The sequence below is a fragment of the Nyctereutes procyonoides genome, unplaced genomic scaffold (assembly GCF_905146905.1).
Source record: "Nyctereutes procyonoides isolate TBG_1078 unplaced genomic scaffold, NYPRO_anot_genome, whole genome shotgun sequence".
In the NCBI taxonomy this organism is placed as follows: domain Eukaryota; kingdom Metazoa; phylum Chordata; class Mammalia; order Carnivora; family Canidae; genus Nyctereutes; species Nyctereutes procyonoides.
In genome coordinates this window covers 28,361,163-28,388,447 of record NW_026575082.1, presented here as the reverse complement: position 1 = coordinate 28,388,447, position 27,285 = coordinate 28,361,163, and the positions used below count along the sequence as shown (strand labels likewise).

Genomic DNA, 27,285 nt, shown 5'->3' with positions numbered 1-27,285 from the left:
TCATCTTATGTCCTCATGTTCCTAAAGCCTCCTAAGCCAACTTTAGTGTTTTAGAGTCCTAGTTAGTCCAGATGCCCAAGAGTTTCTCCCATGCTGAGTATTCTTAAAACTCAGACATAATTCACTGGTATGTTCATTGTATCAAGGTCGCTGTCGTGTTTTCATTCTTGGTCCCAAAAAATTCTTTTATGCATTTTAAGTCTTCAAGGAAAAACTTTAAAATTATAAGCTAAAGAATCCTAAGGAAATTTACATAATAAAAATAAACAAAATCAAATGCTTTTATAAAAGAATGCATTCTAGGCTCTTTGCTATAAAATATTAAAGTCCATGTTACCAATAAAAATTAATTTATTAAAATAAATAAGTAAATAAAGTCCATGTTAATGAACACAGAAAGCCAAGATTTAATATGAGTAATTGGACCTCATACACCTCTATTATGTGTTAAAATTTATTCCTGAGTCAGTTCTTGAAAGTAGAACTTCAGTTTGTGTCCATTGCCAAAAATAAACATAGTTCTGTTCTAAGTACTTGATTGCTTCATGCCACTTAAGTGAGGCTCCCAAGTGATTTCCAAAAAGGTTTGGAGGAATTATACCATGTAAATTTGTTTTTGAGCACTAGTATAGTGGGTACTGAGTCCACGTTTGTTTGAACTTGTAATTTTAGTCTCTAAGGATTAAGATACAAAGATTATTTTTACTAAGACCACCCAAGGAAAGAAAGGATGGGAATTCATGGTATTTTATGTAAAAGGGAACCCAATTTCACCATCTATAGATACTAAAAGTACTCTGTTATGTGTGATATTTAAATGTCACTTAAATGTTTTTACACTTAGAATATGTTCTTCAACTTGCTTTTCTTCACTTAACAGTATGTCTTGGAAATCTTCCCATATCACTTATAGAACTACCTCTTTTAAGTGTTGTATTATCTTCCATATTATAAATGTTATATTATTTATTTGCCTATTTCCTAATTAATAGACATGCAGGCTGTTTTGTGTTTTTCATTCTAATGATCCTGTTACTGTGAAGATCATTTTACATTATTATTTGTGCACATATTTGATTATTTTCCATGCATGGTAAAGAGGGATTGCTGTTTCAAAGGATATGCATGTCTTAAACTCATATTGATATTGATTACCCACCTAAAAGGAGGTAACAGTTTGTCCTTTTTTTTTTTACAGTTTGTCCTTCTACCCGTAGTTTATTACACTCATTTTCCCATACTCAACCAAACTTGATATTACCAATCTTTTCATTTTACATGTCATATGAGTGAAAAGTGATACTTCTTTATTACTTTATTTTGCATTTTCCAATTACTACTAAGATTGAGTATCCTTTCTTAAATTGGCCTTTTGCTTTACCTCTTTACCTATCCATATTTACTATCCATTTTTCTTTTGGGCTTTCTGTCTTTTTATTACTAATTTTATAAGCTCTTAATACATTCCAAATATTAATACTTTGTTGATTATGTTCTGAATATTTTCCCCAGCCTCTCAATTATTTTTTAAGTTTTTTGTGATTCTTCCCCTGAATGGAAGTTTTAAATTTTGGTGTCAAACTGAACAGTCTTTTTCATTATGGCATTTGCTTTTCATCTCTTTTAGAAGTCCTTCATAGGGACGCCTGGGTGCCTCAGTGTTTGAGCCTCTGCCGTTGGCTTAGGTCTTGATCCCAGAGTCATGAGATCAAGTCCCATGTTGGGCTCCCCACAAGGAGCCTGCTTCTCCCTCTGCCTGTGTCTCTGCCTTTCTCTCTGTATCTCTCATGAATAAATAAATAAAATCTTTAAAAAAAAAAAGTCCTTCATGAATATAGCACAGATTAGCACAAATTAATATATTCTTTTATATTGCTTTAATGCATTTATATTTTAGTTTGATTCAATGTTTGTTTTTTACTTAAGTCTTGAATCATCTGGAGTGTATTTTTATGAATTACATGTGTTATGGAAGTAACTTATTCTTCTTTTCCAAATGGGTATCCAGTTGTCCCAACTGTATGTATTTAATTGGCCATCATTTTCCTACAGAATTAAAATGACACCTGTATGATGAACTAAATTTGCATATCTAGGGGTTTATTCATGGCCACGCCCTTTTAGTACACTACTTGCCTATTATTGAATCAATACTATAACTTTTATTTATTTATTTTTAAATTTTATTCATTTATTTATTTGAGGAGAGAGAGAGGATGAGAGCTGAGGGATGGATTGGGAGAGGGATAGAGAGAGGAAGAGAGAATCTCAAGCAGACTCTGCACTGAGCACAGAGCTGGATGCAGGGCTTGATCTCATGACCCTGAGATCATGAACTGAGCTGAATCCAAAAGTCAGATATTCAACCAACTGAGTTACCCAAGTGCCCCAATACTACAGCTTTTTAATATTTTTACTAGTAGATAGGACAGTTATCCCTTTCTTGTTTTTGTATGTGGTTTTATACCCAGCTACCCTCTAAATATCTTTGTCATTGCTTCTAATAATTTTTCAGTCTGAGCTTTCTGAATAAATGATCACATTGACTTCAAGTCCTGACAGTTTTATTTCTTTATTTGTTAACTATATCTCATACAATAGTTATTTCTCCTGATAAATGTGCAAAACCAATTCACTGGTCAATAGGACCAATCCAATTTCACACATATACCTACTATGAAGGGGCCCATTTCTATCCACTTCTCCAGAAAGTTTTACCTTCTCTACCTGTTGCCTCTCCCAAATTTCACCCTTCTCCATGTGTGCACATGGATTCTTTTTCTCAGTTTCTATAGCCTCCACATCTTTCTTTTCCTTCTTTCCTTCTTTCTTTCCTTCCTTCCTAAACAGTCTTTACCTTAAATTTGAGTTATTCCAACTGATAGGTGTGGTTGAGGGAGTTAGGCAAAGTAAGGAAGAAATTCAGAAGTACAGTAGCCCTTTACGGAATTTTACTTTGCCCTTTATTTATTTGAGCATTTAATTACTTTACCTTATAATTTTCTTGGGTCTACATTTTAACTCCTTCAGGTGAGACTATTTCTCCTGTCTTTTATCTACTTACATTTCCTTTCCTCCTTCCCTTATACCTGTATTGCATGTTCTTTACCTTCATATAGACCTTTAGATTCTATTCTAGATTAGATTCTATTTTATAGAGAATCTAGTTTAGATTCTATTTTCTGTAATTTCAGTAACACATTTGCCGTATTTCAAACTTCATTGCCCCTCTCTCTTTTGCTTAACCATCTCCACAACTCTGGTCCTGTTTTATTTTTGTGTTTTCCCTACGTTTTTAAAACTTTTTATTTTGAAATGATTTCAAACTTATCAAGAAGTTATAATAGTATATGTATACTATTTATTAAATAATCTTTTATCTATGTATGTATTTATTATTTATAAACACAAATTCAACAATTAACATTTTTGCCATATTTGCTTTATCATTCTCACACACACTCTGTATGGGTATTTGTGTATATTTTTTAGAACAATTTGATATTAAATTGCAAATGTGATCTATTCTGTTTTTGCTTTTTCCATACCTATGCTCAGTAACCCAGAAATCCAACTCTTTTTATACTGCTATCTTGTCTGATAAAGTATATTCTGGCAAATAAGGTCACATTTTGGATTATGCCATAAATATACGATCACTGACCTCATATTGACTTTCAAGGCTGCCTATATATGAATCACTGTTTTTTTAATTTGCAAACACAAAGGTATTTGGGAATATTATTTTCTTAAGATGTTCTATATGGAAATTAATCAGATGATACATTCTATGTGATTTCAGTTGTTTGGAATCTTTGAGATTGTCTTTGTGGCCAGTTATTTTTATTTATTTACCAAATATTTACATAGTGCTATGGGCCAGGCACTAAGTCCTTCATTTATTCAATTTGCTCAACACTATGTATTAGGTAGGATTATCATCTTCAATTTGCAAATGAGAAAACTGAGGGACAGAAATGTAAGTTATCCTAAGTCTACGTTAAGTAATAGAGTAATAGAGCTGAAATTTTAATTCCACTAGTCTGGGTCCAGAACCCATGCTCTCAACCGTGATACTATGCTAATTTTTTTCCATATCATGTGCTCTTTTTTAAAATGTGCATTTATAATTCTTACTGATTTGTATAATCCTCTGTGTTTTCCATTAGATTGAGCATTTTATGTAGTTCTAATAATTTATATCTTTATTAACTTCTTGCCTATGTATCAGTTTCTGAGAAATGTATATTGACTGTGAATTAATTACTTTCTGATTATAATCCTGTCATTTCTTGGTGTCAGTTATTTTTAGGAGATTGTTAGATATATCTCTTTTCAAAGTTTATTTCTCACTAAAGATTCTTCATTGAATGATTATATAATAACTTCTTTATCAATGTGGTTTTAAAATAATGAGAATCAAATGAAAATAGACCTTCAGTCCCAAACAACTTCATTTCAACATTAATTCATATTCTCAGTCACAAATACTGCTTTTGTAACAGTAATAGGGAAGTCCTCTTATCCATCACAATCTGAACTTGTAGTTGATTTATTCATTAAAAGGACACATTTAAAAATATAAATAATAAAAATATCTTTCAATCTATAAATGTACAATCAGCCAATAATCTTTTTATTTTTTTAAGTTTTAATTTAAATTCTAGTTAGTTAATATTCAGTGTAATATTAGTTTCATGTGTACAATTTGATAATTCAACACTGATATACAACACCTTGTGCTCATCAGAACAAGTGCAGTCCTTAATCTCCATCACCTATTTAACCCATCCCCCCACCACCTCCCTTTTGGTAACCATCAGTTCAAAATAATCTATAATAAAAGTAATTTCTATAGTTAAAAGTAATCAACAATTTTTTGGATCAAAGCCTTTCCTGATGAGTTTACTTGTTGGAGTACAACAGTGTCTTTATATCAATGTGGTTTGTTTCTGTTGTTTTGTTTTGTTTTGTTTTAACTTTGGAGAGGAACAAGAATTCACTTGCAAAGTAATCTGAATACAGAATTATTCAAGATTTTTAGGGTTACCCGCCTTCTGGAGCCTTGCCACTTTCCCATCTTATTTGACCTCATTTTTAGGAGGCTGGTGTTAAGCATTATGCTTTCAACTTAATTTTCACAGAAACAGTCATTTTCTTTTTATGCTTATGTTCATTAGTTTATGAAATATTAATAAATTCCTAACCAGCAAGTGTTATTGACTCAGACAGCTTTGGAAACAACACAACTAATATTGGAAAACATACAACTCAAATGGTAAGAGCAGAGGTAAACATTTGTCTGTTTTCAAATAGAAATGCTGTTTTGATAAATTGATTGATTTGTTTAAGTAGAGGTCAGTTAAGTGAGTTTCCTCTGTAGTTCAAACCAGAATATGTTCCTCAAGTAAATAATGGCAAAATCACTGACAAGTTATTCTCCATCTGACAGATATCATTGTCAGCAAATAACTACATAGGAATGAGATTGCATTTTTAAGTTAAGATACCTATAGACCAGCAATGTTTATGTTAGAATGTCATGGATTATGATACCAAAACTCTTTTGAGCTTATGTACATAAAGATTCGACTTATACAAGGAAGATGGACATATTTTTAAAGCTATGTTCATAAAAAAAAATAATAAAGCTATGTTCATGATACTTCTTAACACAATTCTTAACTTCAATCTGATAACAGGTTTTTTCATGTTCCAAGGGAGTCTAATCTCAGTAAACCTGATTGAATTGAAAAAATTGAAGTCATCTTTGAAGTCTTTCTTGCTTTTCTAGCTTTGGTAAAAATGGTAGAATTGGATGAACCAGAAGAACAACCAGCTCAGAAGAGATTCTTCAAAGTTTTCCAAATGTTGGACACAAATTTAAATTTTAAAAATATATTAACACCATAATAAAAGTAATGTGTAGACTCAGATATGTTATACCAAGTTGTAAACACATCATGAAACAAGCACATAAACACATAGTGAAACAAAAATAAACCATGCTACTAGTTTATATTTTTATGAACTGCTGACTAAAACTTTGCTACCAAATAAATAAATAAATAGATAGATAGATAAATAAATAAATAAAACTTTGCTACCAATATTCATATACATATTTGAACTTATGAGTATGCATTTTTATTTTTAAGCTTTTAGCTGGGCTTTTTAAAAACTTGAGTTCAGGGATCCCTGGGTGGCGCAGCGGTTTGGCGCCTGCCTTTGGCCCGGGGCGCGATCCTGGAGACCCGGGAATGAATCCCACATCGGGCTCCCGGTGCATGGAGCCTGCTTCTCCCTCTGCCTGTGTCTCTGCCTCTCTCTCTCTCTCTCTCTCTCTCTCTCTCTCTCTCTCTCTCTCTCTGTGAGAATCATAAATAAATAAAAATTAAAAAAAAACTTGAGTTCATTATTACATATTACATATCCAAATCAAGTTATGCAAGTAAGAGCACTGCTATAGCATATATACTTCGTTGAATAAATACAGGCATGACATTGGGGCAGCTTTCTGCCATGTATCCTTATCACTCCTTAACAGTTTTGCAATGGCAAATTAATATGATAATATTGTATTAAAGGAAATTTTCTTGCTTGATTTTAGTTTTGAGTATTTCTTGCCCATATTTTACATTTATGCCCAGAAACATGAGTAGTGATTAGATACACTCATTCAGTTTTAGAAACAAAATTTTCTTTACTCTTCCTTCCTTCAAGCTTCTAGACCATTTTAATTGCAAAGATCTTAATGTTGCCAAAGCCAAATCCACTTTTTTATTTAAAAGAAGTTACCCTTGGCAATAGCTTTTTTGTGGTATTCAGAATTGTATCAATATTATAAAGCCAAACAAAGTACAAAAATCACTCTTTTAAAGATGATTTAAAATTGCAACTGTCATTCATATCTCTTGATTTCATATTTTTTACTAATCAAAATAGTGCCTTATTTTCATTGGTGGATTTTAACAAGTAATATTATAATTTGGTCTTATAAAATGAATTATTACTAGTAAGTCTCTTTTTCTGTTTTATATGATGTAGATTCTAGTTAGATTTCATTAGATAAAAGAGACAGATACTAAAATAATTTTTAAAATACTGATCCAGCCTAACCCATGAATTTTACAAATTGAAAAATTAAAGCTCAGGTTAAGTGTCTTACTCAAAGTTACATACAGCTAGAAAATTTCAGATTCCCAACTTCCTAACCATTAGCTCACTGTTCTATCATTTATTACCTCATCTCTGAGTTTCTATAGTACATTTTTACTATGCCATGGCATTTAGTTTGTATACAAACATTCATGTCATTTATTCAACAAGTAATTCTCTTTGTGCCAGGCTCTCATCTAGGCACTGTAGACAGTCTCCAAATTTAGAAATTGTGCTGAAAATAGAATAAAAGTAGATTCTATTTAGCCTCCATTAGATTTTGGCTGAATGCACAACTGCAATTAGCCATGTTCATATATCACTGGGTGGTTTTAACAGATTACTAAAAAGAATTTTTCTATTTTATGACTATATTTTAGGGGACTAAAAAAGTTCTTTACTGTTTTGAAAGGTGAGAAAAACCAATTCAGCTCAAAGCATATTGTTTGCGTACCATGGTGTGCATACCTGGTAATGTGTTTGGAAACCACAGAAACAAAGCTATATGAAATAGGCAATGTGTGTACATAAAACAGTATAGCCATGCTGCTACATACATGTAAACAGCACTGTCAGATGAGAGAAGAATGAATAAGTAACTCTGAGCAGGAGGCTAGAGGGGGCTACCTGGAGGAATTGACTCTAGAGTTTAAAGAGCACAAGGTTGCTTCAAGAATGGAGAAGGACGGGCAGCCAGCCCAGGTGGCTCAGCGGTTTAGTGCTGCCTCCGGCCCAGGGTGTGATCCTGGAGACCCAGGATCAAGTCCCATGTCGGGCTCCCTGCATGGAGCCTGCTTCTTCCTCTGCCTGTGTCTCTGCCTCTTTCTCTCTCTCCATGTCTCTCGTGAATGAATAAATAAAATTTAAAAAAAAAAAGAACGGAGAAGGAAATCTTTCAATGTCCAGGGAACAACATGTGCAAAGGCATAGAGTTATGAACAATCCTGGCATTTCCACGAAATTTTAAGGCAGCAAACTACTAGAGTGTCTTGGGAGGAGGTGAATAAGCATTTTTAGACATCATTAGGTTGAAGAATGGAAGTAGCAAAGGCCTTCTTCATTTGTAGCCTGGGTATTCCTCATGCCTCCACCTTTTTCTGTTCCTAGGTGTTAAGTTCTCTGAGAACACTGATAGTATTTTGTACTTCTCTATCCGACAGTGACAGTTGCAGTGTTTAGCATGACAAGGGCTCAGTACATGCTTACTGATTAATTATGCTCATCATTCAGTCAACAAATATTTTTGGCTCCAGCATTTGTAAGGTTGGGTACTATCTGCTATGAGAAATAAAAGAAGTTGAAATACAGCCAGCTTTCAAGGAGTATTGAACCTAAAGCAAAAAACTATAAGGACTTTTGTCTTTGTGATGACTTATATGGCCGTGTGCTTGCGGAGCTTATGTTCTTGTCAGGGGAAATAACAATAGGGTAAATGTAAAATATATAGTATGTTAGTGATAAACACTAAGGAGAAAAAGAATAAAATAGGAAAGAAGGATATAAGTTACTGGAGAGGAAAGGAGAAGGTAAACTTACTTAATTTATCTTGTCTCCATTTCCTTAACTCTAGGAAAAGAAAAAATAATAGTACTTATTTATAGGGTTGTGACAAGGATTAAACGAGTTAATGTATGTGTGTATAAAATGCTCAGTGCTGTTCCCAGAAGATGGTAGGAAGTCAGCTAATATTATTTATACATTTGTCTAGAATAGCTTTAGAACAGTAGTCATCTTATTTTCATTACTTATGAACCTCTTTATTAAGGGATATACTTCCAAACGGTTTTGAACTACTTTATCTGCAGGCTAAGACTCCCTCATCCACATCTTCCTCCTTTTAGCCTCTGCTTCCAATGCATTCACATCTAATAATACTTTCTTATTGACGTGAATCACTGTCCTTTGATTGTATTTCTTCTAGAAAACAATATTTGCTTATCTAGATGTCAAGTCACCGGTTTCTATTTCAGGCATGAGGCAGGCATCCAGATCTTCCTGTGGAAAATATTCATTAATGCTTCATCACTTATCCCATCTCAAGGTTAAAAGTTCTGATAAAATGAGACCCTTATGCTTGCTTACCAGCTAAAAATAAGTACAATATTGGAATTGTTATCATCAGACAGAAATGTGAAATCTTTAATATTAATCTTTTGGAACTAAGATCATTTGCATGGATTACGTGAAGTTTCAGGTCTCCTACCAACCTTTCTTTGTCTAACTTCAGTTCATCTTTAAATGTATTCTGCATCCCCCTTTCTCTCCCTGAAAACTAGACTAACTCTTTGTGCTTTGGCACTCCATATTTAGCCCTATTGTAACCATTGTCATTCAGTGTTGTAATTACTGATTTCCCTGATTGCCCCACTCCCTACCCTCCACCTCCTGGGTGTGTATTCTCTTTACGTCCACTTCCTTAGTATCCATTACTGTGCTTCACATGTAATTGATGGCCAGTAAATACTTAAAACAATCTAATGCCTGGAGTACCTTTAAAATATCAGGATTATAGAAATATAGTGATTTAAATCTTAGTCCCACATCCCTTAGTTGCTCCTTTGTCTCTCTTGGCTGCTTTCTGAGGAATAGCGAAGCTCCAGCAAGCTGTATTACCATGTCCTATACACACACATTCCCCTGTCCCCTTTGGCCTAAAACCAAAAAGAAAAAAGAACAAGTAGGCTGGCTATCAGGAAATACCTAAAGATGAAGGAGGATACTGTGCAATGATTATGGTCCAGTGATTATGGTCCAATGATGTGGTCCTTACTCTTCCAATTAAAAGAAGTTAAAGGTGACTGGCTGGCTCAGTCAGTAGACATGCAACTCTTGATCTCAGAGTCATATGAGTTCAAGCCCCACATTGGATGTAAAGATTACTTTAAAAAAATAAAATAAAAAATTTATTTGCCATTGCTCTCATGGGTGATATGCTTCTAGGGTCTGATACAGATCTGTATTTACAAGAAATTAGCTTATAAGCCAAATATAACCATTTGTTTATTTTCTTTCATTGAAATACTTGTACCTAATACCCAAATTATGAATTTAATGATATCAGAGCACCTATGAAATCCAACAAAAATCAGAAGGCTGTTCTTTAGCTGTGGAAACAGAACAAAATGAGTTACACTCTCCCAAGGATTATTTTGCCCTGACTGAGAAAGAACCTTGTCAAATAGAGTAAGGGGTGATAAGGTCTCAAGTGCACTTTTGAAAGTCCTTATAAGTTATTTTTTTTTCTTTTTTGCTGAAAGAGTTAAAAGTTGGAGAGGGGGATGGCATTTTATAACTCAATAATGATAATGTACAATTTGGTTCCATAATTCTTTGATCCCAAGATGAGTTCTTGAGATAATGTTAATGTGGTATTACTAATGACAGAACTGAGAAAGAAGGGGAGATAGAAGATTGAAGCTGGTTGAGAATTCTGTGTACCCTCTAACTCAAAAAATCACCTCGGTTTTCCGAGTCATCACAGTTTTATCAAGAAAATTAGCTGTTTGTTCTTGGTTTTAGCTGTCTTCCTAGCACTCCTCCACATACTAGTAATGCATGATGATCCACTGAGAGTTCATTCTCCACCTTTGTGAAGAAACTATGAAGTGTAGGTTAAATGGTCATTAAAAAAATAATAAGTTGTTCTCCTTGTCAAGGGCTACAGTGAGTCCATCAAACCTTATCTCAAGGTCCTTTCTATTCCAGAGATTGGAAACCCAAGTGCCTACAGAGGCCAGGCTGGTGAGAATGAAGCAGGAAGCCACTGCCCTGAACTGGAGAGCCAAGTCCTTTCTGAAGGAGCAGCCACTGCTCCGTTCCAGATAATTGTTGCAAGGCAGGAATGTTGACCTAGTGTTACCACATTGTCCGGTTTCTCAGGTAAAGCAGGAAATGCAAATTTTCGTGTGAAATCTTTTAATTTAAATATTGTCAACTAATTCGTTGTATTTTTCTTAAACTGTGTACATGCCAAAAGCTTCCACAGGTGGAATTTGGCCCAGAGTCCTCTTGTTTGACTTGGTCTTATATTTTGCTTAACTGTTTGTTAAATTAGGGACCCCTGGGTGGCTCAGCGGTTGAGCATCTGCCTTTGGCCCAGGGTGTGATCCCAGGTCAGGGATGGAGTCCCACATCGGGCTCCCTGCAGCCTGCTTCTCCCTCTGCCTGTGTCTCTGCTTCTCTCTGTGTGTCTCTCATGAATAAATAAATTAAATCTTTAAAAAAAAACAAAAACCTATTTGTTAAATTAGAGACCTTATTCTCCAAAGGTTTTACTTTTCTTCAGCATTTCTCTAAGATACTCTGTGCCTGGTTCTATGATACTGAAACTCCCTTCCTCTCCAACCTGAATACTTTGTGCATAACTTTTCTTCGGCCGCTATATTTTCTCTGCCTCCCTCAGCATTCTAGTGAGTAGTCCAATGCTAAATGGAGTCTTCTTGAGAGACTTTTCATATGACACCATAAAATACCTTCAGGTATTACTACACATTCATATTGTTCCTGATGTGTGAGCTAATAAACACAATAAAATATCACTTATTTCATGGGACTTATAGATTGTATGGTTTGGACTCCTGTTTATAGAATCCACACAGAGACCATATTCCTCCCTTCCTTCTTGAGAGACCTTATTGAACAATTAGACTATAGTTATCTTTTACATTTAGTTACGTTTGTTGGAGGCACTGATTGGAGGCACATATTGCTACATGTTTAGAGACAGTGTCTTCAGGTGGGTTTCTACAAGGGCTGAGGAATCTTATTTCCACCTTGAGTAAGCTGATTTTCAAGGTTACTAGGGGGCACCATTACCTCTCTACAGAACTGATTACTTCAAGTAGGTCCTTGGTGTCCATTGCCAGATGAACTGAAGAGTGCTAAACATTTGTAAGTTAAAGGGCATGTAAATACTAGTTGTTTAAATATATTATACAGCCCCAAATGGGCATAATTCATAATTGTCTCATTCTTAGTACAGTTTTGAGAAAAAAACAATATTGATGTATATAATTTTTTTAAAGATTTTATTCATTTATTCATGACACACAGAGAGAGGCAGAGACACAGGCAGAGGGAAAAGCCCGCTGCATACAGGGAGCCTGACATGGGACTCGATCCCGGGACTCTAGGATCACAACCTGAGCCAAAGCAGATGCTCAACCACTGAGCCACCCCGCTGCTCCTGTACATCATTTCTCAACAATGATTTGACCTATATATATTGAGCTGTTCCTGGAGTAGCCAAAATACCAGTAATGTACAGATAAGATGTGTAAGTTACTCCTTAAATTTGCTTAGTCTACTCTAAAATAGATTATGTAAATGCAGACAAGTGTTTTTTATAAATATTCTCTAGGAGAAACTTCACTGTACTATCAAAAAGCAAAAATAGCAAACTCTGCTGGTGGCTAATATGCAGGAAGAAATCATAAATAATTTTTCTCTCAGTATAGTGAGTTTATCAATTTACTTTATAGATATTCTAATAAAACCTATTACTATACTAAAACAGTTCTCTAATTTCTTTACAGAATATGTATTTGGGAGCTGGTGTTTATGCACTTTTCAGCTTTTAAGAAAATAAAATGGGGGCACCTTGGTGGCTCAGTTAAGCATCCAATTCTTGGTTTTGGCTCAGGTCATGATCTCAGCATCCTGACATGAACCCTACCTTCGGCTCTACTTTCACTGCAAGTCTGCTTGAAATTCTCTGCGTCTCCCTCTCCATCTAACCCTCCCCCTGCTCATTCTCTCTCTCTCCCCCTCTAAATAAATAAATAAAATCTCTTTTTAAAAAAATGAAAGAAAGTAAATGCATAGTATTTTCTACACATGTATACAGATTCTCACCACTTCCTTAAATATTTTTATTTTTTGTTTATTTTTTAGAGAGAAAGACTGCATGAGCATGTGGGGGGGAAGAGCAGAGGGAAAGGGAGAGAGAGAATCTTAAGCAGGCTCCAGCTCAGTGCAGAGCCCAACACAGAGCTGGATCTCACAATCCTGAGATCCTGACCTGAGCCAAAATCAAGAGTTAATCACCTAACTGACTGAACCACCCAGATGCCCCTCCTTAAATATTTTTAAAGGCACAATGGAAAGCTTTAACTTGAAGTTAACTGTCTCAATTGCTCTTTCTTTGCATTCAAGTAGAATGGCAAGGGTGAAAAGAAAGCTCAGTTATGTGTAGTAATTTATGTGAATTACTGGATATTATAAGGAAGAATTGTAAGGGTACCCAATTTAGACTTGGAAAATCAAATACTGATTGGGGAAACTCTCTGCGAAAGTGACATTTAAACTGAGGTAAACAAATTGGTTTTGTTTTTAAGGTTTTATTTATTTATTTAGCAGAGAGAAAAAGCACAAACAGGGGGAGTGGGAGAAAGAGAAGCAGACTCCCCACAGAGCAGGGAGCCTGATCATTACCTGAGCTGAAGGCAGACACTTAATGACTGAGCCTACCCAGGTGCCCCTAGAATTTGGTTTAATGAAGAACAAGAATGTGGGGTTGGGAGATGTATTCCAAGTAGAAAATTAGGAGTGCCACTCTGAAGCATTTTAGTCTAAGGCATAGTCTTAATTTTTCTTTTCAGTAATTAGAGCATCCAGGTTAATGCAGCATATATATTTTTCTCTACTTGGCTAAAACAGAAAGAGAATTAATAGCATAATACTAGACACAAAGCTTGTGACTATTTCCAATAAAAAGTTTTCCCTAATGCTTTTAAGGATTAGGAAAACATTAATTAGCTTATCTGTGAATATAATAGATAGTTTTTTGGAGATAATATTTTTCCTGATTGTAAAGACATTTTATTCTAGAAAATTTTGAAAATACAGAAAGCAATGAAGAAAATATAAGTCATTCATATTCCTACTACCCAGAGACAACCACTGAGAAGGTAATGCTGCTTTATTCCTACATCTACATATGTAGCAGCATTTTTGTAATTGAAGATTTATAGTTATACATACAACTTTGTAGTATTTTTTTTCACCTGATAATATCATGGATCTTTTCCAGGGCTATTAAATTTTCCATAACATGATTTTAATAGCTATGCATAAATAATAACTTGGCCACTTACTGTGTGCTGGCCACTGGCTTAAGACTTTTTTAACTTGTATCCACAGAACCATTCTATAGGGCTATTGTCTGTTTTTCAAAGGAAAGAAATTTTAAAACTTGCCCAAGGTCATAAGCTAATAAAGGGTAGAGGTACATAGCTTCTCAATACAGTAATTAATTTACATAAAACCCTATTTTTAGACCTCCAGGTTGTTTCTGGTATAATTTTTGGCTATTTGAAAAAATAGTCATGATTCTGTGGGTTGGCAGTCTAGGTTGGGCTCTGCTGGGCCAGCTCACCCCTGTTTCACATGATGTTGACTAGACTCACATGTCTGGGCCCTTAGCTGGGCTGGCTGGACCACTCTCTCCACCTGGACTCTCATCTTTAAGTGGGCTAACTCAGGTTGTCCTTGTGACAATGGATTCCAAGAAGCAAGAGTGGAAGACGCAAGGCCTCTCGAGGTTTAGACTCCACACTTAAACAGTAGCACATCCATCACATTCCATTGGTCAGAGCAAGTTACAAGGCCAGCCCAGATTCAAAGTGTGGATTCCTAAATCCTACCTCCTGATAAACAGAGCTAGGACATATTTGAGGCCAGTTGCAGTCCACTATACTCATCATTTAGTTCTCTGAAAGGTTCTATGTGACTAGAATGTGTAAGTTGCTTAATGCTAGTAGGAAGAAATGGCCTGGTATAAATAATTCCCCTAACCACAGATGGGCATAAGCCAAGATGCTTGTTACCTTAACTTTGAGAACTAGCCTCATTCTAAGGAGCCTATCCCCATACCTTCAGAGTTGGTGAAAAAATGTAACCTTCCTACATGAATATGACCCCTCGTGTATAGGTTGTAGACATATTTATACCTTTCTGCACTAAAAAGGCAAAGACATTTTGAACTAGAGAGCCTCAGTAATCAGGGCAGGAAAGAAGTGCTTATGGTATCCTGATACAAGTGTGTAAAACAATGTAATGTACTGAGGCTAATTTAGGGTAAGTAGAGCCTGATAGAGCCTTACATCAGATGCATCTGAGAAGTATGTTTTAGAAAAAGTGACTGTACAATGAAGATAACCAAATGGCAATAATAACCAGAATGAATACAGGGATAATCTATGGGGAAGTTTTTTCAAAATGAAAAAAGATGTAACTGCAAGATAAATATGCTCATAAATAAAAATGCATAGTCTGAATAAATAGGTGAAAGGTGAAACAGATGGGAAGGTTGGATGTGAGGGCTGGCTAAGTGCTCTGAAGGAGCTGTTTGAATAATTGATATGAGGGTAAAAGATAATTGAAAAGGATAAACGTGATTTAGGGTTACTCTAACAAGCATAATTTAACTAATAATGATGGAAAGATTATGAGTACATCCATTTATTACCCAATCAAATGATAATAATGTTGTAGCCACTCAGACTTTACTCTCCAAAATGCTAATGCTGGTGTTATTTTTTACTCCAGTCATATCTGTCGTGGTGTATACATGCTGTTTTGGAATTTAAGTATAGAGGTAGGTTTTATGTGAGAGTTGTTCTCAGTTGGAAAACATGAGGCATTCACTTGTAAATGCTATAATGGAATAGACTTCTTATGTAACTTTAAATATTTCAAAGGCTAAGTTTATAATCATAGCATAGAAAGTATAAATGATGAGTTAGACATATAATATATGAAATATCGGTACCTTACCTGATTTACATAGTCTTACCTTGATAAATCAGCAGCTTATCTGGTATTCATGATATCATACTACGTAACCAAGGAACCCCACTGGGCACAAGATCAATGTGTGATGCCATTATAAATATTTTTTTAATTTTATTTATTTATTCATGAGAGACACAGAGAGAGAGAGGGACAGAGAAACAGGCTCCATGCAGGGAACCCGGAATGGGACTCGATCCCGGGTCTCCAGGATCACGCCCTAGGCCGAAGGCGGCACTAAACTGCTGAGCCACTGGGGCAGCCCCATTATAAACATTTTTTTTTTCCATTATAAACATTTTAATAGAATTTACTCATGATATCCGATGACTCAAAAATCAATTTATTATTTTTACCATTAGTAAATTTTGTGTGACATAATTCAAAAGAATTTATAATGTTTATTATTCAGAAAGATTTATGAAGAATAGCTACATTTTAGTTTTCATGATGTCACAATCTGATATCATGATGTTTTGAATATAACTTTAAAATATACATTTAACACTGCATTAAGTAGTGAGTGTATTCTTAGGTTGACAAGAATGTCAGCAAAGCAGATGAAGAAAAAAGGTCTGTTGCATTAATTAGCATCCTATTGAAATATGAGTTTAATTTTTATATTGTTGGATTTATTTAATGGTTTCTTTATTAATCCAATTAAAATCTGTATATAAACCACTTCATAAACAAAACCAATGCACCTAACAAATAAAGCATAAAGTCCATGTGTTAATTTTCTGAGAAGCCCTATCACACTTTCTACACCGAAATTATCGCTCAGAGATTATAAGATCAGGGACAGATTTAGAGTGAAAAATCTTTCGTATATTTTGTCAACATTCATACTCATTCTCTTCTGTTGACTTCATTTAAAAACCTCTCTTTCATTTTAGATGTATGTATTGCTAAAAGAAAAATCTTTATAAGCCTCCATAACAAAACTCAGAATATAGAGATATGTTGACTAATTAGAATATGCAGTCTTCATGAAGCACTTACACACCTACTGCAGGCCAGGCACTACCAGGAACCAGGAACAAAAGAAGGACCTAGAGAGATGTCCCTGCTGTGAGGCAGTTTACATTCCCACGGGGAGAGACAGCCAATAGACAAACAAATAAGTGATAAGAAACAAATGGATGACGAGAAATATCAGTGACTTACTTAGCAAAGTCTGAGAGATTACCTGTGGTTTATAGTGTAGTCCCTTGGAGGAGGTGACATCTAATTTGAATTCCGAATAGTAAGAGGAAGCCAATGCTGAGAAGTAAATCAAGCCATTAAATTCAATTCACCAAAAGCCAATTCTCAGACTAATTTACATATTGAAAGGAAGTAAGAAAACCAAAATGTTTGTGGACGGCAGCCCAGGTGGCTCAGTGGTTTAGTGCCGCCTCCAGCTCAGGGCGAGATCCTAGAGACCCAGGATTGAGTCCCATGTCGGGCTCCCTGCATGGAGCCTGCTTCTCCCTCTGCCTGTGTCTGTGTCTCTCGTGAATAAATAAATAAAATCTTTAAAAAAAAAAAATGTTGGTAGAATTGTGGTAGATCTCCTCAGGACATGCACACACACCACTTTTTGAATTTTATTATTGTTGCTGCCAGAATTATTTATGAAATAAATTTAAATTCTGTCCTAAGTGTAAGATCTATCCCTGGTCCTGAGTGTTAGTAAGATGGAGATACACTTCATATCACAATATCTTTTCTGTTTTAACTTCTATTAGGCTTAAACCAAGCCATATGAACAAGGTGAGTCATAATGGAATCTCCAGGGGACATGAAGGAAAAATCTTATAGATATATAGTTTCTTATGTTAAATAAAGAAAAGAGGGGAAACTATTGTTTTTACAATATAAACTATAAAAATGAAGCCTGACTTAATCTTGAATGATGGGTCTATCTAAGTGATAAGGTTATCAGAATCTTAGAGCCAAAGAGAAGATTTTAATATCTAGCAGAAGAGGATACACGTGGGTTTCTAAAGTTTGAGAATTATGGCCTGAAATGCTTTCCCAAAACTACCTTTTTTGTCACTTTAAGAAATTTATCAAGGATCCTAAAATTATGCAATTCTGTTTTAGTAAATAATTCTCAGTAAATTAACAAAATGGCTATTGATTTATGTACAGATATATTTATCTCAGATTTATTTGTAGTTGTGAAAATTCAGGAAAAGATCTATGTTCACAAAAGGGAAGTAAATAAATTACATATATATGTTTATCCTCAAAAATTCTATCCAGCAATTAAAAATCATATTTTGGAAAAAGGATTTAATGCCATAGGAAAAGGCTCAGCATGAATATAAAGTATAAAATGGTAATAATTAAATATTTAAAGGAGAAAGATGTGTTTATAACATGGAAAGAACTTGGAATCAGCACAGCTTTGGAGAACAATTTGGCAGTGTCTGAAAAGTTGAGAATGTGCAGACCCCACGACCTAACATTAATATGATTGATATATCAATAGATGAATAGTTCTCTACTCACATGATACAATACCATCAGATGGTAAAAATTAACAAATTGGATCTATATTTCTGCAACAGAGACATATCTGTGTATCTCAACTGAGCTATCTCTTAAACAGTGTTGAGGGCAGCCCGGGTGCCTCAGCAGTTTAGCGCCGCCTTCAGCCCAGGGCGTGATCCTGGAGACCCAGGATCGAGTCCCACGTCGGACTCCCTGCATGGAGCCTGCTTCTCCCTCTGCCTGTGTCTGTGTCTCTCATGAATAAAAAATAAAATCTTAAAAAAAAAAACTGTTGAATTTTAAAAATCAAGTTGCAGATTGATACATATGTGAAATTGTGTTTATATAAAAATTTTAAAACACATATAACAATGCCAAATATTGTTTACATATACACATAGTAAATAAACATATAAAAAAGCATGCTTCCCCATAGCCTGGAAGAATGAGGAGCAGATTCATGAGGGTGGTTGCCTTTAAGGTAAGAGTGAAGGAAATAAGACTAGAGAGAGATGGGGTGGGGAGGGAAATAATATTTAATTCTATCTGTAATAGTGCTTTATTTTTAAAAATAAGCAAAACTGACAAAATGCTTACATTGTGAATTTGGAGTGGCAGTGTATTGTTTATGATAAATTCTTTTTTTAAAGTGTGCTTTTAAAGCCTTCTAAAAACAATGATCAAAAGAAAGTACATTCAAATTTGCAGTGGTTATTATTCAGCAGTGAGATTACATTTCAATTTTAATTTTCAACCTTCAGACATCTCTGAATTTTCCAAATTCAAAAAATGAATGTTGAGAAAATCAGGGCCATTACAGATAAATAAATGATAACTGGGTAGTTAGTGGACCTCTGCTCTGTGAGGAGTCCCTTAGGCTCTTGGGTCGCGCTGCTCCTAGAAGGCTGAAGTATCAGCAAAGGAAGGATGAGCCTCCCAGGGCCAAAAGGGAGTAGCGGGCTGGCCGCCTGCGCTTGTGGAGATACAGAAGGGCCACGTCCTGTCCTGGGCAGGGAGGCAGGGGCGTCAGTCCCCGCCAGGGGGTCTCACCTTGAGCATGCGTCAGAATCACCTGGCGGGCTTCTTAAAGAACTGAGCAGCCCCCCAGAGTTTCTAATTCGTTAAATCTGGTGCCAGCCTGTGCATTTGTATTTCTGACAAGTTCCTGGGCATTATTGACAATAATGATGTTTGTCCCAGGACCGCGCTCTGAGAACTGCTGGTCTAAGCAAAACCCAACCATCAGATATTTGTATTTTTCATTGCTGAAATATGAGAGAGACATTTGGCAGGAATCAATCCAGTGTTATTATCTGGCAGATCCACAAATTTACTTGATGGAGTGAGCCAGCCGGTCTCAGAGGGAAGTTGGAGTCACATGCAGTCACATGCAGGCAGAAAGAAAGAGAGAGGAGGAGGAAGGAAGGAGGGAGGGAGGGAAAGGAAAACCAGAAAGAAAATAGCCATGGAGGCGCCTGGCTGGGCTCAGCCGGTTAAGCATCTGCCTTCAGCTCAAGTCATGATCTCAGGGTCCTGGGATCGAGCCCTGCGTCCGGCTCTCCTGCTTCTCCCTCTGCCTGCCGCTCCACCCGCTTGTGCTCTCTCTCTCGGTGTCAAACAAATAAATAAAATTTAAGAAAAGAGAAGAAAATAGGCATCCAATGAGCAGAGAGCTCAACAGTAGGGAGATTGAGAGCCGGTCCAATCTAAAGATCACAAACCACCGAACAGATTTTATTGGGAAAAGCAAGGTAATAAAATGAGCATGAAAAAAGACTTAAAAAAACAAACAGGGCAGCCTGGGTGGCTCAGTAGTGTAGCTCCGCCTTCATCCCCGGGTCGTGATCCTGGGGTCCTGGGATCAAGTCCCATGTCAGGCTCCCTGCATGGAGCCTGTTTCTCCCTCTGCCCGTGACTCTGCCTCTCTCTCTCTCTCTCTCTCTCTCTCTCTCTCTCTCTCTCTTTCTCTCTCTCTCTCTGTGTGTGTGTGTCTCTCATGAATAATAAATAAAATCTTTAAAAACAAACAAAAAAAAAACCACAGGTTCAATCAATCATCAGGGTCTCTTACTATTTGGCAAAACTGGGAATCCAGGATGACACAAAATTAATGTGTCTTTCCCATCATTAACCAGTGCGGGGAAGGCTGCTGAGGGACTGACCCCTTTCTTGCTCCCTCCAGCCTTTCTCATCTTTGCTCCCCCTTTTCTTTGTACTCTTCCACACTGAACAGCTCTTCGGTGCCAAACATAACACTGGGCCATGGATAGAGAAGTGCCCCCCGTCTCTGGACTGCCGCAGCATGGTACCCCATGCGCAGTAGCTGCCGACTGGTTAAAAGTGCAGTGAATGGGAGACAAGTGGGTCATTTTTGTGAGAAGCGTAGACTCAGTGGAGTGGCCCCTGCGATGTTAAGCTTGAGACATCATTGGGAATGCTACTACTGGGCACTTTTCCCTGTACCTCACATTTTTTCCCAACAGATTTTGCCACTTTCCCGTTGCCTGTTGATGTTTACAACACCCATGCCCATGGCCTGTGACTTTCAGCCAAATGAGTATATGCTTCATTACAGCACCTTCGATCTGTCTCCGAGCCCAGGCTGCAAATAGAGCACTTGCCTGAATACATGATGCCTTTTAGTTTGAGGCATTCTCCTGATTCCTCAATGAAGACAGCCCCAAAAATGTTTGGAGCTACCTTAAATGATGTGGGGTTTTAGGAATGCGGATAAAGTAGTTATGTCTTTATTTACAAGATTTAATTTGTTAAGTTATGCATACATATTTTAAACCTCTAAAATATAAATCTTTTAAATTTTTTAAAAACAGTTTTAGTATTTTCATGAGTCTTAAGCCTTTTAACAGTTTTCCAGAGCATTATCACCTTCACCTTCAGTTAAGTTGCCTGAGTACGGCATTTTTTAAAAATCTGTGATGGTGCTGTCACAGGACAGTTTTATCCCAAGCCACGTGTCTCCCTCATATAACAGTAGAATGATTTTTTTCATTCATCCCTTAGTATAATTTCATGGGCCCCACAAAGTAATTACACACTACATATTAAATTGATGATAGAAAGACTTATGTACCACAAGAAGTAACACTAGCCACTGTTACATTCTCCGTTAGGATTAAGTACTAAATCTTTTCAAATTTTATTTGCCATCTTTTTTTACTTAGCAATTCCATTAAGATGACCTCTTTCAAGCTTTCCACACTAGCACTGATTGCTTGTTGTCTCAAGCCAGTATATTTTCCCCCAAGCAGGACCTTGTGACTTAATAAAGGAAGTAAGAAAAAAATAAAATAAAATAAAATAAATAAAAAATAAAGGAAGTAATAGAGTACCCCATAATAGATGGGAATTTGTAAATCTTAACTATAAAGCAACTCCCACTCTTCTATTCAAGAACTGTGGGGGAAATTTCTTGTATCTGGAAATGTACTGTATATTTTCTTTTAATTTTTTCTTAAATAAAAGAAGCTTTTTCTCCTTTAGGCCAATATGATGATTAGAAAAGAAAATCATAAGCATATGTACAATTAAAGAGTGATAAAATGTAATTGGGTTAGCACAAAACTTTCCAATTATCAGAACATGAGGTGATGGATACATTTTTAATGTAGGGAGGCCTTGTGTGTGCATGTGTGTGTGTGTTTGTGTATTTGTGAAATGCTATGATTATGCATCTATCTCTAATTAGAAAGTTGCATGTGGTGAAGAGCAACCAAATTGGTTTAACTAGAGTGAGTAGATCAAGTTGGAAGAAGAAAACAAGACGAATTTGACATGTGATTTTGACTGCAGAGAACATCAAAGTGGTTTGGTGCACTTAGCTGTTTAATATATCTTTAAAACTGTGCACTTCTCAGTTTTTCAATATTAAATATACAGTTTACATATTTACATATGTTTCAGGCTGCATTATTGGAATTTTGAAGAATGAAAACATCAGATGAACCAACCTGCAACATCTTGGATTCAGATTGGAAGATGAAGAGAAAGTTTAAAGAATGTGGTCTCTAAAGGCGGGTAGTACCTGGAAATATTAACCGACTCACACTGTAAAAATGAGACCGGTCTGTAGACAATAGAGGTTATTTTAGTCTGACATCAAGGTTCAAGACAAAATGTTGAACTAAAAACTTTACACTCTTCCCCTCCCCCAATCCAGGCAGGTACCAGCATTGGCGAATATGATTTTCCTTAGTCAGAAGCACTCATTTTTACCCATGTAGACCATCCTTAGGAATTAAATATTGTTTATTTAATGTAGATTATAATGGGAAACTGATTTTTTCCACAATGGCAGATTTCAAGGACTTGGTTCCAAACTGAGCCGAAGCTTCCCAATGCATTTTGTACAGTCTGGGAAAAACTGTGCTGCATTGGCCATTTTTGAAGGCCATCATGCCCTGTAATATAAGGATATCATCTTATTGCTGATATCTTTGGAGAGTCCCAAGCAGACACAGAAAATGAATGGAGGCAAGGACTGTGACGGAGGGGACAAAGATGGAGGTCTTCCAGCTATACAAGTTCCTGTGGGTTGGCAGCGGCGTGTGGATCAAAATGGAGTGCTTTATGTCAGGTGAGCCTTATTATTACCTGTGGTCTCCTACAAGTTTGCAATCCCGAAATTAAGAAGGTAGAGTCTATTCCTTTGAGGGAGCAAAATACCATCACTGACAGCACCTCACATAAATTTGAATAAATGACCTTCGTGCTGGAAATATTTGAGTGTTTTATGCTGTCCTGTTTTGCAATGTAAATTGCCTTAGGTTACAAGAGAGAATTTTTATGCATTACTTGTGTTTATATAAGGTGTCATTCTGCTTATCTCTGTAACGAGGATAAAGAAAAATATGAAGATTTCTAAAAGAAACATATAAGCATCATTACCACATTCACAGGAGAAAGTAAAATCCTAGAAATAGACCTGATATCTCTGGACAATATTATTCTGTCTGTCTAGTGCTTCAGCTGACTTTTCTGATGTAAAGTTGAGTGTTTTTATCTGTAGGCAGTTTTAGTCATGAGTCTTCTTAATTCCTGATATTAACTAAAAATAATTTCCCTGTTTTTTCTGTGCAGTTTTTATTCTGCTGCATATAATAGTAAAAAAGAAAAAGTCATGTTGGAGATGGCTCTTCATCTCACAAGTAAAAATCATACAAATAAAATGCAAATGTCTGATCTTTTAAATTTTGGTGATATATATCTTGTGTCCAAGTTGAATGGAATAACTGAACCGTTAGCAAGTTTCAAGGGTTTTTTTTTAACTGACATATAATATTGTATTAGTTTTATTACTACAGCTTAGTGATTCAATATTTATATGCATTATGAAATGGTCACCTCAGTAAGTCCAGTTACCCTCTATCATCATACAGATTATTACAATATTATTGACTATCCCCTGTGCTGTACATTACATCTCTGTGTCTTACCTATTTTATAACTGCAAGATCATACCTCTTAATCCCCTTCATGTATTTTGTCCATCCCTCTACCCATCTCCCCTCTGTCAACCACCAGTTTGTTTTCTGTATCTGAGTCTGTTTCTGTTTTGTTTATTCACTTATTTTGTTCTTTAGATTCCACATATAAGTGAAGTTATGCAGTATTTGTCTTTCTCTGACATATTTTGCTTACTACCCTCTTCATTAATCCACCTTGTCACAAATGGCAAGGTTTCATCTTTTTTTTATCACTAATTTTCCAGCGTGGGTGCGCTGGGGGATGTGTGTCCCACATCTCCTTTGTCAATTCATCTATCTGTAAACATCTAGGGTGCTTCCGTATCTTGGCTATTGCAAATAATGCTGATGAACATAGAAGTGCAAATGTCTTTTTGAATTAGTGTTTTCATTTTCTTTGGTTAAGTATCTAGAAGTAGAATTACTGGGTCATATGGTATTTCTATTTTTAATTTTTTGAGGAAGATCCATACTGTTTTTCAAACTTGCTGCTCCAGTTTACATTCATACCAGCAATGCACAGGGTTCCTTTTTCTCCACATCCTGACCAACATTTGTTATTTCTTATCTTTTTAATGACAGCCATTCTGACACTTGTGAGGAGATATTTTGTTGTGCTTTTGATTTGCATTTCCTTGATGGTTAGCGATGTTGAGCATGTTTTCATGTGCATGTTGGCCACCTGTATATCTTTGGGAAAATGTCTGTTCAGGTCATTTGCACATTTTTTAATCTGATTTTTTTTTATATTAAGTTGTATGAGTTCTTAGATATTTTGGACGTTAACCCCTTTTTGGGTATACCTTTTGTGAATATCTTCTCTTATTCAGTAAGTTGCCTTTTTATTTGTTGATGGTTTCCTTCACTGTGTACAAAGCTTTTTAGTTTAATACAGTCCCATTTATTTATTTTTAGTTTTGCTATCCTTGCCTGAGGTGACAGATCCAAAGAAATATTGCTTAAGACTGATGTCAAAGAGCTTGCTTACTGCTTATGTTCTCTTCCAAGAGTCTTATGGTTTTAGATCTTACCTTCAAGTCTTCAGTTTTGAGCTTATTTTGGTGTATGGTGTAAGAAAGTGATCCTGTTTTGCTATTTTGCATGTAGCTGTCCAGTTTTCCTAGCAACACTTATTGAAGAGATTGTCTTTTCCCCCATTGTACACTCTTACCTACTTCGTTGTATATTAATTGACCCTATAATCATGGGTTTATTTCTGGGCTCTCTAAATTCTGTTATATTGATCTGTGTGTCTGTTTTTGTGCTAGTGATAATACCATAGTGTTTTGATTACAATAGCTTTGTAGTAAGTTTGAAATGGGGATTATGATTACCTCCAGCTTTGTTCTTCTTTCTCAAGATTGATTTGGCTATTCAGGATCTTTTCTCCTTTTTCATTGATATTTTATTTATTTGGGTGCTCTCTTCTTTTTTTTCTTGATGAATCTAGCTAAATGTTCATCAATTTTGTTTATGTTTTCAAAGAACCAGTGCTTAGTTTCCTTAATCTTTTCAATTTTTTAAGTTTTAATCTTTATTTCACTTATTTCAACTCTAATATTTATTTCCTCTTTCTACTAACTTTGGGTTTTGTTTGTTCTTTATCTAGTTCCTTTAGGTGTGGGGTTAAAATCCTTATTTGAGATTTTTCTTGTTTCTTGAAGCAGAACAGTATCACTTTAAATGTCCCTCTTAACACTGCTTTTGATTGCATCCCATAAATTTTAGGATGTTGTATTTATCTGTCTCAAAATATTTTTTTATTTCTTCACTGTTGTTCAGTAGCATGATGTTTAGTCTCCATGTGTTTGTGTTTTTTCAGTTTCTCTTCTTGTAATTGATTTTACATTTGTTTCATTAGTGTAATTGGAAAAGATACTTGATATAATTTCAATTTCTCAAATTTATTGAGACTTCTGCAGCCTGACATGATGTATCCTGGAGGATGCTCCATGTGCACTTGATGGAATGTTCTGTATATATCTAATAAGTCCTCTGGTCCAGTGGGTAGTTTAAGGCCAAAGTTTCCTTATTGATTTTCTGACTGAATGATCTATCCATTAATGTAAGTAGAGTGTTAAGTTCCCTATTATTATACTGTCAGTTTCTCCCTTTCTGTCTCTTACTATTTGCTTTATGTATTTAGGTGCTGCTGTGTTGGGCACATAAATATTTAAACGTGTTATATCTTCTTGTTAAATTGATCCCTTTGTCATTTTGTAATTTCCTTTTTTTTTAATCTATTGTTACAGCCTTTGTTTTAAGTCTGTTTTGTTTGATATAAGTATCTCTGCCCCAGCTTTGTTTTTGTTTCCATTTCTATAGAGTATCTTTTCTCAGCCCTTCAGTTTCAGTCTCTATGTGTGTCTTTAGATCTGAAGTCTCTTATATAGGCAGCATATAGATGGGTTCTGTTTTTGTTTTTTATCCATTTGGCCTGTGTCTTTTGATTCAAACATTTAGTCCATTTACACTTAAAGTAATTATTGGTAAGTGTGTGCTTATTGCCATTTTGTTGTTTCATGGTTGTTTTTGTAGTTCTACTCTTCTCCTTTCTTCTCTTGCTATCTTTCTTTGTAACTTGATGATGTTCTTTAGTTTTATGTTTGGATTCCTTCACCTTTATATTTTGCATATCTATTTTAGGTTTTTGGGTTTTGGTTACCATGAGGTTCATACAGAACAGTCAATACATATCACAATCTATTTTAAGTTGGTGGTCGCTTAAGTTTGAAAGCATTCCAAAAGCACTATGTTTTTGCTTTCCTCTATCCACATTTTATGTTTTACATCTTTTTATTTTGTGTATCCTTTAATTATTACAGATATCATTGACTTTACTACTTTTGTCTTTTAACCTTTATCCTAGCTTTATAAGTGGTTGATTCACGACCTTTCCTATATGTTTGCCTTTACCAGTAAGATTTTTTTTCTTTCATATATCTTCTTATTTCTAGTCATGGCTTTTTCTTTTCCACCTAAAGTAGTCCCTTTAATATTTCTTGTAAAGCCAGTTTAGTTGTGATGAACTCCTTTAGCTTTTGCTCCTCTAGGAAACTCTATCTCCCCTTCAATTCTGATTGATAACTTTGCCAGGTAAATATCCTTGGTTGTAAGCTGCTGCTTCTTCTTCTTCTTCTTCTTCTTCTTCTTCTTCTTCTTCTTCTTTTTAGCACTTTGAATTTATCATGCCACTCTTTTCTGACCTGCAAAGTTTCTGCTGAAAAATCAGCTGATGGTCTTATAGGAATTCCCTTATATGTAACTAATTGCTTTTCTCTCTCTCTCTTTTTTTTTTTTTAAGGATTCTTTCTTTATCTTTAATTTTTGACATTTTAATCATAATGTGTCTGGATGTAGATCTGTAGGTTCA

The 27,285-nt window shown here is 35.5% G+C and overlaps 1 protein-coding gene across 7 annotated transcripts in view; it reads left to right on the top strand.

Moving 5' to 3' along the window:
• Nucleotides 1-27,285, top strand: part of LOC129514447 (methyl-CpG-binding domain protein 5) — a 433,503-nt gene that overhangs the window by 345,792 nt on the left and 60,426 nt on the right. For all 7 annotated transcript variants that reach the window (XM_055333023.1, XM_055333027.1, XM_055333026.1 and 4 more), the window contains 2 exons: nt 10,864-11,037; nt 22,351-23,023. In XM_055333023.1, coding sequence (XP_055188998.1) covers nt 22,911-23,023 — 113 coding nt within the window. In that variant the 5' untranslated portion in view covers nt 10,864-11,037; nt 22,351-22,910. The remainder of the gene's footprint in view (nt 1-10,863; nt 11,038-22,350; nt 23,024-27,285) is intronic.